Here is a 14,294-nt window from a genome sequence, read left to right on the forward strand (position 1 = left end):
TATTACTTCTATCTACAGCCAAATGCAACCAGTGCATACATGACTTATCTGGGGTCATACTCCAGAGCTGCACTCACTATTCTGCTGGTGCAGTGATGGTGGCCACCAGTGCTGCGATATCACTGTGGTTCCATAGTCAGAGGACTGGCTCTGTAGTCATACGGCTGGGGGTCGTTCCTGTACCAGATTGTAGGATCTGCAGAGGAGTCAGGGGCTCTGTCCCTACATTTTTCTTCCACCTCCAGGAGAGGTAAGGGCAGGGTGTTACTGGTAAAACTGGCTTATTTATTGTACTCGCTTATATAGCACCACCATGATTTTGTGAGAGGGTGGAAGGAAACCCACAGAAATACAGGAAAAGCAAGTAACAATACTCTTACAGATGTTTATAGCGATGGGATTTGAACCCAAGACTCCAGCGCTGCAAAGCAACATTGCTAACCACTGAGCCACAATACATAATGGTGTCACAGGGAGAAGGATGGGGACTGAAGCCGGCAGAGTTTTTGCCACCAGTGGGAAGGGGAAGGGTTTGAAGTGATGGAGGGATCATTAGGATGGGGCACGGTGCTGCAGACAGTGGGGGAGCGTTGGGAAGGGGCACGGTTCTACGGACAGTGGGGGAGCGTTGGGATGGGGCACGGTGCTGAGGACAGTGGGGGAGCGTTGGGATGGGGCACGGTGCTGAGGACAGTGGGGGAGCGTTGGGAAGGGGCACGGTGCTGCGGACGGCGAGGGAGTGTTGGGAAGGGGCACGGTGCTGCGGACGGCGAGGGAGTGTTGGGAAGGGGCACGGTGCTGCGGACGGCGAGGGAGTGTTGGGAAGGGGCACAATGCAGCGGAGGAGCATTGGACTGGGGCTCGGTGCAGCAGATAGTGGGGGAGCGTTAGGATGGGGCACGGTGCAGCAGATAGTGGGGAGGGTTGGGATGGGGCACTGAGATGAATATACCCAGCTCTGCTACACCCATTAGGTCTGTGTAAAGTACACACATTCAGAGCTGAAACATCTCTGGTTGTGTTACTGACAAGCTGCAACTGTTCCGCCCCCCCCCCCCCCCCCCCCAGCCCCTCTTTCTTGTCTCCTCACCTCGCCATGCTTATGATGTCACTCTCCGCAAGGAGAAACGATACTTCTTTCTTACTACCTAGAAAGCTCTCCTTCTCAACTCAGTGTAATTCTATACCACTCTTCCCCACTCCCTCAAGAATGTGTTAATTAGCAGAAACCTTCCTTTGTCTGAACCATGTGCTTCATTGTGAATCAGAGTTATTCAGGATGGAATAATTCGATCCCAGGTGGTGAGATAGGTGTGAAAGTTACATATTTGCCATGTGCCAGGGTAGATTGACAGTGTTTTTCTAAGCTCAGCGCCTAGCAGAAATGGATTACTACTTAACCGGGTCACACAGCTACCCCATGTGTAGACTTAAATGGAAGCTAACATCGTGAGAAGACATGTAATACTTTCGTCATGACTATGAGGTTCCCAGTGTACGCTATGACGAATATGCGTTTTAATAAAGTTCTGAGTCTCTTTGGAAAGGGGAGTGGAGTCCCAACCAGGGGGTATAAGATAGTGGGACCTCATTTTGCACTAGTTTTTTGCCCAGGGAGCCAGCTAAGAGACACTCTGATGCGTTTTGATGTCACCCCCATGGTCATCCATGATATGAGAGAATTGTTTCTTTTCTTTTAATCCCTTTTATTTTGTAATTGTCTGTACATACTAGATTGTCTCATTTTGGTAATATCTTTTTATATACTTTTGTAAACACTACCTAATCTTTTTGGAGTAAAAGCTATAATATTTACTAGTCTCGTCCTTGCTCTAAAACGTACCTCCAGCGTCCTCTGAAGTAAATTACGCTACTGATTAGGTTGGCTCCTGCCCCGCTTTTAGTCATAGCAATAGGAGCTGGTGGCAGCAGATCGTACTGAGCTTGTTGGGTAACTGGCAGTGACGGAACAGGGTTTATAAGTGTATTACTCGGCTGCGGCTGGGAATAATTATATTACCCTCAAGGCAGCGAGTCCAATAGCCAGTACAAGAGCAGGCAGCCTTTCTGGCGACTAATTGTACTAGGTGCAGTTCCCTGACTGACCTGAGGGTAAAGGGGGCACCAGACAGCTGCAAGTTCCAAACTGGAATATAAATAAATCCCTACAGAATGAACTGGGGCAACCAGACACCTCCGGTTCATGACAGGCACGGTGCAGAACGGGGGAACGTTGGATGGGGCACAGATGCGGACAGTGGGGGAGCTTTGGGATGGGGCACGGTTCTGTGCACAAGAGGAGTGATGAGATGGGGCATGGTCCTATGGACAGTGGAGGAGCGAGACGGGGCACGGAGCTGCTGGGACGCGGGAGAGCTGGGAAGGGGCACGGTGCTGTGGAGGAGCGTTGGGACAGGGTACGGTGCTGCGGATAGCGGAGGAGCGTTGGGACGGGGCACGGTGTTGCGGATAGCGGAGGAGCGTTGGGACGGGGTACGGTGCTGCGGATAGCGGAGGAGCGTTGGGACGGGGCACGGTGTTGCGGATAGCGGAGGAGCGTTGGGACGGGGTACGGTGCTGCGGATAGCGGAGGAGCGTTGGGACGGGGTACGGTGCTGCGGATAGCGGAGGAGCGTTGGGACGGGGTACGGTGCTGCAGATAGCGGAGGAGCGTTGGGATGGTGTACGGTGCTGCGGATAGCGGAGGAGCGTTGGGACGGGGTACGGTGCTGCAGATAGCGGAGGAGCGTTGGGATGGTGTACGGTGCTGCGGACGGTGTTTGGTGCAGCTTTACGGGACTTGTCATCTGATGTTTGGAGGGATTTGTTGCTGCTGGTACTTTGTGCTCGGCCTCTTCAGTGCTCTTCTTTCTTGCTGTGCTGCATGCACTGGTACCTTTCTGCCATGTGTGGCACCAGGGGTGACATCAGAGACCCCCTTTTGGGGATGAATACAGCTCCCAGACCTGTAGGACATTTCAGAATACCCGTCTATATTCTATAAATGAGTGTGATGAGAACAGCTCCGTCCTCCATAACAAGGAAATGCGACAGCTTGACTATTTGCCCCAGTGTGTATGGCGTATCACAACTATCCTGTGATGAGGCATGGGGGGCACAGTCTGTATGGGGGGGGGGGGGTTTCTTTCTATTCCCTGTCCACCACTGATTTACTCCAGGACTAGATATGTGGATTTCCGGACCTGCATGGAAAGCAGAACATTCTCATTTACTGACAGTAAGCGGAGGTCTGGTGAGGACTTGTGGTTGCAGCAGGAGTCATGTGACGGCGGCAGTTACAGTACGAGTTTATTAATACTGGATGGTCACAGTGCGGAGTTACTGTCAGCGCAATTCTCAGTGAAAAAGATGAACTAGAAAAAGAATAAAAGTTGTGAGGGAAGGAGGCAACAGAAGCGGAAGATCAGCGAGCAGAAGACGCCACATGTTAGAAGACACAGTGTCGGGGGGCTGCCCCTCCCCCCATAACTAACATCAAACAGAATGGGGAGAAAGCGGGGGTCTGGTGCCCCAATACAGGTACACGCATACAAACAGACACAGAAATCCAGTGTAAGGGGGGTCTCTGTACAACGACGTGTTATACACACGGGGGCTTCATAGATAACAGGGTTGACCCCACACAGGAGGGGGAGGAGAGCGTTGTGCTTGCATTCACCCAATCTTGGTGGTCCCTTTCACCAAGGGGCCTCAGGACCGATCTGTTGCATGATGCATAGCTGCCGGGAGGCTAAAACACCGTCACATGGGGGTTAAAAAAACAACCAAAAAACCTAGATCCTATTCATTCACATGGGACTCGCGTCTTCATCACCTCCCCAGCTCCGGAAGAAGGGCTCGTCATTTCCCACTGAGGTCACCGGACTGGTACAATAATGTCACCGCCTGCTATCATTCCCCCAGCAGAATGGCCGTACCCCCAGGGAGGCAGTACCGCCGCTGCATTATTATTGCCAGGTTATCCTATTGCTAGAGCGAGGGTCTCCAGTGAGGGAGGCTGGGGACTGGCCTAGACTACAGTGTATAGACAAGGACCCCCACTATATCCACTGCTCAGAACCAGCTACTGTTCTCTGGTATCACTGCGGTATATGAGGCATGAGGCTGTGCAGAAGCAAACTCCAGAACGCCTCATTCACGTGAAATCGCTCTGTGATCTCTGCGCAGATCTATGTGCTTGAAGTTACAGGCCCAAAGCCTGAGGCCGCACTACTGAGAGTTTCATAGCGTTTTCTCATCATGCATATCAATGTCCACACAGAGCCACAAGTCTGCCATCTTCAGGCAAGGGACAATGTGGACGGGGATCTGGAGCCACACAAGGTTCAGGCTCAGGGCCTGGAACGTCTCAGATTTTCAAGATTTCCTCATCTATTACTGAGAAAAGGAGCAGTGAGGTCTGCAGCCCTACAATCAGCGGCGCCTCCCTGGCCCCAGGGTCACCTTTTCCTCTTCTCCTTCCACAACACTTGCCTTTTCCCCACTTAGGATCTGTGTCCGCTCTCAGGAGTCTCCTCAGTCACTCATGTCCGATTCACCAATACTGCACACTCGGGGTTTCAGTGTTACCGACAAGATGTGAGATCACTCCACGCATGTAACAGATATGGGACACGGGGGCCTGACCACAGTGATCCAGCCACCTGATATGTAACAAATACAAGATCTCATTGGAGGAGCCCATGACTTACCCATCAGAGATCCTTCAAACCTAATAGCATAGATCTCCCAGCAGTGGCATAATGAATTAGGTCAGAGATCAGCAGATCACACTACATCTGCCACATTAGGAACTAGGCGGATCGCACGACGTCTCGCGGGTCGAGAGCTCGAAGGATCGCACCACGTTTTGAGCATCGGAAGCTCAAAGGATCGCACCATGTCTCGAGCATCGGGAGCTCAAAGGATCGCACCATGTCTCACACGTTGGGAGCTCAAAGGATCGTACCACGTCTCACGTTGGGAGCTCGATGGATCGCACCACGTCACGAGCGTCAGGACCTCGAAGGATCACACGTCGTGAGCTCAAAGGAACGAACCACATCTCGTGCCGTTGGGAACTTGAAGGATCACATCACGTTTCACGCGTTGGGTGCTCGAAGGATCGCACCACATCTTGAGCGTCGGGACCTCGAAGGATCGCACTATGTCTCGCGCGAAGGATCGCACCACGTCTCAAGCATCGGGACCTCGAAGGATCGCACCACGTCTCGCGCGTTGGGAGCACAAAGGATCGCACCACGTCTCGCGCGTTGGGAGCACAAAGGATCGCACCACGTCTCGAGCGTCGGGACCTCGAAGAATCGCACCACGTCTCGAGCGTCGGGACCTCGAAGGATCGCACCACGTCTCGAGCATCGGGACCTCGAAGGATCGCACTACATCTCGAGCATCGGGACCTCGAAGGATCGCACCACGTCTCACGCGTTGGGAGCACAAAGGATCGCACGTCTCGAGCGTCGGGACCTCGAAGAATCGCACCACGTCTCGAGCGTCGGGACCTCGAAGGATCGCACCACGTCTCGAGCATCGGGACCTCGAAGGATCGCACCACGTCTCGAGCATCGGTACCTCAAAGGATCGCACCACATCTCGCGCGTTGGGAGCACAAAGGATCGCACCACGTCTCGAGCGCCGGGACCTCGAAGAATCGCACCACGTCTCGAGCGTCGGGACCTCGAAGGATCGCACCACGTCTCGAGCGTCGTGACCTCAAAGGATCGCACCACATCTCGAGCGTCGTGACCTTGAAGGATCGCACCACGTCTCGCGCATCGGGACCTCGAAGGATCGCACCACGTCTCACATGTCGGGAGCTCGAAGGATCGCACCATGTCTCGCACGTCGGGAGCTCGAAGGATCGCACCACGTCTCGCATGTTGGGAGCTCGAAGGATCACACCATGTCTCACGCGTAGGGACCTCGAAGGATCGCACGACATCTCACGCGTCGGGACCTCGAAGGATTGCACCATGTCTCGTGTGTCAGGAGCTCAAAGGATAGCACTACGTCTTGGGATCCCAAAGGATCGCACGACGTCTCGGAAACGCGATGGACCACGCAACGTCTTAGGAGCTTGATGGATCGCACAGTGTCTTGTGTCTCGGGAGCTCGGTGGATCACATGGCATCTCACGTGTCGGGAGATCATTATATCTCATGTGTTGGAAGATCGGCCAGTTGGACAATGTCTCGTGTGTTGTGAGCTTGGTGGATAACATGATCTCTCGCGTTTCGTAGTTCGGTGGATTGCATGTTGTTTCGAGTGCTGGGAGATAGGCAACGTTGAGGATGATGATTGCATGGTACGGTCATCTCATCCAGCGTCCCATGAGTATGATGGTGGACTGGACATATCAGGCAGCTCACTGTCCCCCTACACGTCCGTGCCCTCATACAACCATAGACAGAAACCAATAAACTTACATCAACATTCACACCTCAGAAAGAGCCATGTCCTAACAACTTCCCACACCATCGAGAAACACCTGCGGTAGCTGGTGCTGACACGTGCGAAACCTACTACTTCCCCCACTTCTAAAGGGGCCCCTGCCTCCATGTCACCCGTGCATATATTTCCATCTAGACAGACCACGTCCCATTGCCCCAGCCCCAAAACCCTAGCTGCACCTCCCTGTGTAGACCCAACAGAAGAAAAATATAGAAGTCCCGTCCAACTATTCCAGGCTCAGCACCTGAGACTGCACTACTGAGACAGCCTCCAAATCACCCTCCACATCAAGGACTACAACCGTCCCGGCCTAAACTGCTGTGTGCACACGTGCAGACACTGGTGAGGAAGCTGATGCAAACATCAGACGTGTCTTAGAGGAGCAGCCTCAGGTCTTGGGCCCATTTTCCTGCTCACTAAAGGGATGTCTTAAAGACTTTCTTCTAAGCAAATTGTCACCATCTTCAAAGATGTGTCCAGCTCTCCGCAGCGTTGGAGTCGCATCTCTACATCAGGAGAACTTAGGTTACTGCTACAAGTCACAAGGAGCTGCCTGCAGTTCTCCACCCGGCCAGCGGGTGGCGCTACATTTCTCAATATTGATCTCTGGCCCTGGCTCCGCCAGCAGCGGCTAAAAATATTCTCTTTCCGGTCAGATCTACATCTGCAATTCCTTCTGGAGGCAAACAAATCATTAATCTCTGAAAATATACAGCTCTATAGTAAGTGCGCCCTACAGGAGCCACATCTGCCAAGCAGGGGGCTCGTGCTGCGCTTCCCCTGCAGGCCTTCACCATTACTGGGGTGACATTTCCATCACTAGACCCCTGCACACAGTGTCCGCAGTGGGGACCTGCTCATTCCACGTGTGCAGGGGCAGCCCACTTTGAGGACATGTCCCCCGCACTATAACCTTCAGGATACCAGTAAGATTCATACGGGGGTCATAAATTAATGGTGTCAGTTCTACAAATCCTAAGTGCTATTACCAGAGGTCATCAGTGCGGTGCCCCCCGTATGGTGCGGGCATTGGGGGCTGCTCCTCACTACACAGTGTGGGCACAGAGGTGGCACAAGGCTTGTTCTGAATGGCACTAGAAGAGAGGCCTCTGTGATCGGTAAAGGCAGGATCCCCGTGAGGTCGGCTATTCCCCCACTACAAGAGGCCGAAAACGGTGACATCTTCATCCCCCTTCAGACTACGTCACCTATCGGGTGAGGGAAAACAGGCCACAGAAACATGGCGGCCGCTCAGCGTCATTAGCAACCACTTGGCACAAATTGTACAGTAAGAAAAATTAGGGCTCCTGGGGGCCACATGTCGCTGGTGGCCCAGAGTCATGCAAGCTGCCTGTGTAGTCACATCCATCGCCACTCCATGGCCCCCGACCAGTGATGCGAGCACTCGGGTCAGAACCAGAGAAGACAGAACTTGACAATCCATCATCAGGGGCCACAGTCCATCATCAGGTGCCACAGTCCATCATCAGGGGCCACAGTCCATCAGCTTCTGGATCACATGGCTACAATGAAGATTAGCGTCACAGCCGAGATCTGAGCCTAGAGTCCTGGCCCCTCCATGGTGGCTACACTGGTCTGCTGTACCCGCGACATCTTCATGGCAGCGCTGTGCCCCTCGGTGTAGCAGAGCTGGTGCGTGTGGGGGGGTCTTTCCAGCCGTCCTAATGCTACTGGTGTGTTGGGTCCGCCCTGGTGTATGGAATGGTGGAAATGTTTTGGTCAGTCACCAAACCTAACCCTTCTAGCCCCGGACCTACCTGCATAGAAAGGGTTAAGCACCCCTTGGTTTCTGGTTGGCTTGTGTCACAGTATGTTTCGCTCCCCTCCCTGGAGCACCAATCCTGTCCACCCTGCAGCGGAGGTCACAGTATCCGGGGGGCAGAGCGGTCGTTGGTCAGGGTTCGGCGTAGCCGTACCCCTCTTCGTATGGACGCCAACATGTCGCCGGCCGGGGGTTCGGAGCTGCTGCCGCCTGCCGTCGGGGCAGGGATCTGACTCTTGTCTGGAGCTGAAGGGAAAGGGAACTGGCCATCCCCCAGGGCGTGCGCTCCGGCGACCAGCTCCCCGATCTTCTCCACCAGACTGTGCCGATTGGCAGCCAGGAGGCCGCCCCCCATGTCTTCCTCATCCGCTCCGCCACCGCCGCCATACACAGACATTTCTCCCGCTGCCCCCCAGGCTGCATTGGGGAGACTGAGGCGCTTGGGAGAAGACTTGGCATAGTCGAGGGGGCTTCCATCATCGGCTCCCAAGTAGAAAACACACTCTTCACTTCCGACACGAGAGCGCCCCCCCAGTCCGCCGCCCGGAGAGTCGGGCACAGTGGGTGTTCTTACTGGCACTATAGGGGGGCGACATGGAATGGGGCCGGCGTTGGATAAAGTGCGTCTGACGGTGGGTTTGGTGGAAGGAGTGCGTCGTATGGTGGCCACCCCTGGCGTCGAGCCCGATTGTGGGGGAGGGGGTGCAGAGCTAGAGGCCGTCATGGCGGTGGGCAGTCCGGCCGTCGAGGCTGGCCGCTTGGTCTGGAGCATGCGGCGGTAATTCTGCGCTAAGCTACTGCTGCGGGGAACGGTGGAGGATCGATCGTAGTCGCCAGAGCCATCGCCTTCGGCATCTCCATTCACTGAGTAACAGTCGTAGTCAGAACCTGTGAGGGGGCAAACAACTGGCGGTCAGGACCCCCTGCAGGGGACGGCACATGGGAAGTGTTAATAGACTTGGTGCTACACTTCCAACATCTCTGCTTCCTGTCAATGAACACAAACATTTACATCCAGGGGCAGCAAACTCATCCTGGTCCTGCTCACAGCTGTGGTTTTGCTACACTGTGTCCGGGCAATCCTTTCCTGCCCTGATTATTTCCTACAGTATCAGTGCAGGTCCAGTCTGGACGCAGAGCAGCGACCACCCGCTGTACCAGGCGAGACACCGGCACTGACAACAAGCAGAGATCCTGAAAATGAGGAGAAATGTGGCCCAAGAGCTGGCTACACAATGAGGAGGCTGCGCCGGCCCCTGCGGCTCCTGCTCCGGGGGGCTGGTTACCTTGTGAGGGGATTGTGTCCTCGGAGCAGGAGGGGGTGGTTGTCTGGGTGCTGTAGCCGCTGGAATATTGCAGAGAGTCACGGCTGCTCTTCTGGTGCTCCAGACTGAGACCCCGGGTCAGGACCATGGCCAGGTCACTGGCAGCGGGCGAGACCTCCTCCCCGTGCTGCAATCAGAGGGGACACGTGACAGGACTGAATGTACGGAGGGTCCGGGGGGTGTACGGAGGGTCTGGGGGGATTACAGAGGGTCTGGGGGTGTACAGAGGGTCTGGGGGTGTACAGAGGGTACCAGGGGGATGTACGGAGGGTCTGGGGGGTGTACAGCGGGTACCAGGGGGATGTACGGAGGGTCTGGGGGGGATGTACGGAGGGTCCGGGGGGGATGTACGGAGTCTGGGTCCGGAGAGCTATAGGATATGACTGGGGGTCCGGGGGATGTATGGTGTCTGGGCGGGATGTACTGAGGGTCCGGTGAAATGTACGGAGGGTCCAGGGGGGAATGTACGGAGGGTACCGGGGAAGGGGGGGATGTACGGAGGGTCCTGGGGGGATGTACGGAGGGTACCAGGGGGATGTACGGAGGGTCCTGGGGGATGTACGGAGTCTGGGTGAACGGAGGGACCGTTGAAATGTACGGAGTCTGGGTCCAGAGGGCTATAAGATGTGACTGGGTGTACGGAGGGTCCGGGGGGCTATAAGATGTGACTGGGTGTACGGAGGGTCCGGGGGGGCTATAAGATGTGACTGGGTGTACGGAGGGTCCGGGGGGCTATAAGATGTGACTGGGTGTACGGAGGGTCCGGGGGGCTATAAGATGTGACTGGGTGTACGGAGGGTCCGGGGGGCTATAAGATGTGACTGGGTGTACGGAGGGCCCGGGGGGCTATAAGATGTGACTGGGTGTACGGAGGGCCCGGGGGGCTATAAGATGTGACTGGGTGTACGGAGGGTCCGGGGACTATAAGATGTGACTGGGTGTACGGAGGGTCCGGGGGGCTATAAGATGTGACTGGGTGTACGGAGGGTCCGGGGGGCTATAAGATGTGACTGGGTGTACGGAGGGTCCGGGGGGCTATAAGATGTGACTGGGTGTACGGAGGGTCCGGGGGGCTATAAGATGTGACTGGGTGTACGGAGGGTCGGGGGGGCTATAAGATGTGACTGGGTGTACGGAGGGTCCGGGGGGCTATAAGATGTGACTGGGTGTACGGAGGGTCCGGGGGGCTATAAGATGTGACTGGGTGTACGGAGGGTCCGGGGGGCTATAAGATGTGACTGGGTGTACGGAGGGTCCGGGGGGCTATAAGATGTGACTGGGTGTACGGAGGGTCCGGGGGGCTATAAGATGTGACTGGGTGTACGGAGGGTCGGGGGGGCTATAAGATGTGACTGGGTGTACGGAGGGTCCGGGGGGCTATAAGATGTGACTGGGTGTACGGAGGGCCCGGGGGGCTATAAGATGTGACTGGGTGTACGGAGGGTCCGGGGGGCTATAAGATGTGACTGGGTGTACGGAGGGTCGGGGGGGCTATAAGATGTGACTGGGTGTACGGAGGGTCCGGGGGGCTATAAGATGTGACTGGGTGTACGGAGGGTCCGGGGGGCTATAAGATGTGACTGGGTGTACGGAGGGTCCGGGGGGCTATAAGATGTGACTGGGTGTACGGAGGGTCCGGGGGGCTATAAGATGTGACTGGGTGTACGGAGGGTCCGGGGGGCTATAAGATGTGACTGGGTGTACGGAGGGTCCGGGGGGCTATAAGATGTGACTGGGTGTACGGAGGGTCCGGGGGGCTATAAGATGTGACTGGGTGTACGGAGGGTCGGGGGGGCTATAAGATGTGACTGGGTGTACGGAGGGTCCGGGGGGCTATAAGATGTGACTGGGTGTACGGAGGGTCCGGGGGGCTATAAGATGTGACTGGGTGTACGGAGGGTCCGGGGGGCTATAAGATGTGACTGGGTGTACGGAGGGTCCGGGGGGCTATAAGATGTGACTGGGTGTACGGAGGGTCCGGGGGGCTATAAGATGTGACTGGGTGTACGGAGGGTCGGGGGGGCTATAAGATGTGACTGGGTGTACGGAGGGTCCGGGGGGCTATAAGATGTGACTGGGTGTACGGAGGGCCCGGGGGGCTATAAGATGTGACTGGGTGTACGGAGGGTCCGGGGGGCTATAAGATGTGACTGGGTGTACGGAGGGTCGGGGGGCTATAAGATGTGACTGGGTGTACGGAGGGTCCGGGGGGCTATAAGATGTGACTGGGTGTACGGAGGGTCCGGGGGGCTATAAGATGTGACTGGGTGTACGGAGGGTCGGGGGGGCTATAAGATGTGACTGGGTGTACGGAGGGTCCGGGGGGCTATAAGATGTGACTGGGTGTACGGAGGGTCCGGGGGGCTATAAGATGTGACTGGGTGTACGGAGGGTCCGGGGGGCTATAAGATGTGACTGGGTGTACGGAGGGTCCGGGGGGCTATAAGATGTGACTGGGTGTACGGAGGGTCCGGGGGGCTATAAGATGTGACTGGGTGTACGGAGGGTCCGGGGGGCTATAAGATGTGACTGGGTGTACGGAGGGTCCGGGGGGCTATAAGATGTGACTGGGTGTACGGAGGGTCCGGGGGGCTATAAGATGTGACTGGGTGTACGGAGGGTCCGGGGGGCTATAAGATGTGACTGGGTGTACGGAGGGTCCGGGGGGCTATAAGATGTGACTGGGTGTACGGAGGGCCCGGGGGGCTATAAGATGTGACTGGGTGTACGGAGGGTCCGGGGGGCTATAAGATGTGACTGGGTGTACGGAGGGTCGGGGGGCTATAAGATGTGACTGGGTGTACGGAGGGTCCGGGGGGCTATAAGATGTGACTGGGTGTACGGAGGGTCCGGGGGGCTATAAGATGTGACTGGGTGTACGGAGGGTCCGGGGGGCTATAAGATGTGACTGGGTGTACGGAGGGTCCGGGGGGCTATAAGATGTGACTGGGTGTACGGAGGGTCCGGGGGGCTATAAGATGTGACTGGGTGTACGGAGGGTCCGGGGGGCTATAAGATGTGACTGGGTGTACGGAGGGTCCGGGGGGCTATAAGATGTGACTGGGTGTACGGAGGGTCCGGGGGGCTATAAGATGTGACTGGGTGTACGGAGGGTCCGGGGGGCTATAAGATGTGACTGGGTGTACGGAGGGTCGGGGGGGCTATAAGATGTGACTGGGTGTACGGAGGGTCCGGGGGGCTATAAGATGTGACTGGGTGTACGGAGGGTCGGGGGGGCTATAAGATGTGACTGGGTGTACGGAGGGTCCGGGGGGGCTATAAGATGTGACTGGGTGTACGGAGGGTCCGGGGGGCTATAAGATGTGACTGGGTGTACGGAGGGTCCGGGGGGCTATAAGATGTGACTGGGTGTACGGAGGGTCGGGGGGGCTATAAGATGTGACTGGGTGTACGGAGGGTCCGGGGGGCTATAAGATGTGACTGGGTGTACGGAGGGCCCGGGGGGCTATAAGATGTGACTGGGTGTACGGAGGGTCCGGGGGGCTATAAGATGTGACTGGGTTTATGGATAATCTGCCTCGTTTCTCTTGTGTGATTGGATAAGGTGATGTATTTACAATAACCCATAGCAACCAATCAGAGCTGTGCTTTCCTTTTACCTCAGCAGTGTATCCATGGCTGAGGCTGTGGCCTCCTTCCTGTCAGTGCTGTGAGGGGCAGTGTCGCCGCGTGTCGCCATGTTGTGCAGTGACAGATGTGGGCACGGTCACACACGGTCACACACGTCACACGGTCACACACGGTCACACACGTCACACGGTCACACACGGCCTCCGTCCAGTGACAAGCTGGAAACATGAAGTGACGGAGCGGGGTCTGTGGTCGAGGACAATATCTGGTGATGACCAAAGTGCGGCCCCCAGATCCTACAGGTGACTGACCCCGGAGAAAAGGGACGTCATGGCCCACCCTGCAGTACCAGAGACATGGGGGTCCGGTCCAATGCTCTATCAGCATGTTTATAGAGGGTCCGGGGGGATTTGGGGGTACGTTATATCGCTGTATTTATAGAGGGTCCGGGGGGATTTGGGGGTACGTTATATTCCTATGTTTATAGAGGGTCCGGGGGGATTTGGGGGTACGTTATATCGCTGTATTTATAGAGGGTCCGGGGGGATGTGGGGGTACGTTATATCGCTGTATTTATAGAGGGTCCGGGGGGATTTGGGGGTACGTTATATTCCTATGTTTATAGAGGGTCCGGGGGGATTTGGGGGTACGTTATATCGCTGTATTTATAGAGGGTCCGGGGGGATTTGGGGTACGTTATATTGCTGTATTTATAGAGGGTCCGGGGGGATTTGGGGGTACGTTATATTCCTATGTTTATAAAGGGTCCGGGGGGATTTGGGGGTACGTTATATCGCTGTATTTATAGGGGGTCCGGGGGGATTTGGGGGTACGTTATATCGCTGTATTTATAGAGGGTCCGGGGGGATTTGGGGGTACGTTATATTCCTATGTTTATAGAGGGTCCGGGGGGATTTGGGGGTACGTTATATCGCTGTATTTATAGAGGGTCCGGGGGGATTTGGGGGTACGTTATATTGCTGTATTTATAGAGGGTCCGGGGGGATTTGGGGGTACGTTATATTCCTATGTTTATAGAGGGTCCGGGGGGATTTGGGGGTACGTTATATCGCTGTATTTATAGAGGGTCCGGGGGGATGTGGGGGTACGTTATATTGCTGTAT

At 55.8% G+C, this 14,294-nt stretch overlaps 1 protein-coding gene across 3 annotated transcripts in view; it reads right to left on the reverse strand.

Annotated features, from left to right (window-relative positions):
- Positions 1–3,292: 3,292 nt before the first annotated feature.
- Positions 3,293–14,294, reverse strand: part of MTSS2 (MTSS I-BAR domain containing 2) — a 69,707-nt gene continuing 58,705 nt past the window's right edge. For 2 of the 3 annotated variants that reach the window (XM_069739537.1, XM_069739536.1), the window contains exons 13-14: positions 9,541–9,706; positions 3,293–9,142 (exon numbers count right to left, since the gene is read on the reverse strand). In XM_069739537.1, coding sequence (XP_069595638.1) covers positions 8,355–9,142; positions 9,541–9,706 — 954 coding nt within the window. In that variant the 3' untranslated portion in view covers positions 3,293–8,354. The remainder of the gene's footprint in view (positions 9,143–9,540; positions 9,707–14,294) is intronic. The other variant, XR_011315284.1, reaches the window with a different exon arrangement.

This window comes from Ranitomeya imitator, chromosome 9 (assembly GCF_032444005.1).
Source record: "Ranitomeya imitator isolate aRanImi1 chromosome 9, aRanImi1.pri, whole genome shotgun sequence".
NCBI lineage: Eukaryota > Metazoa > Chordata > Amphibia > Anura > Dendrobatidae > Ranitomeya > Ranitomeya imitator.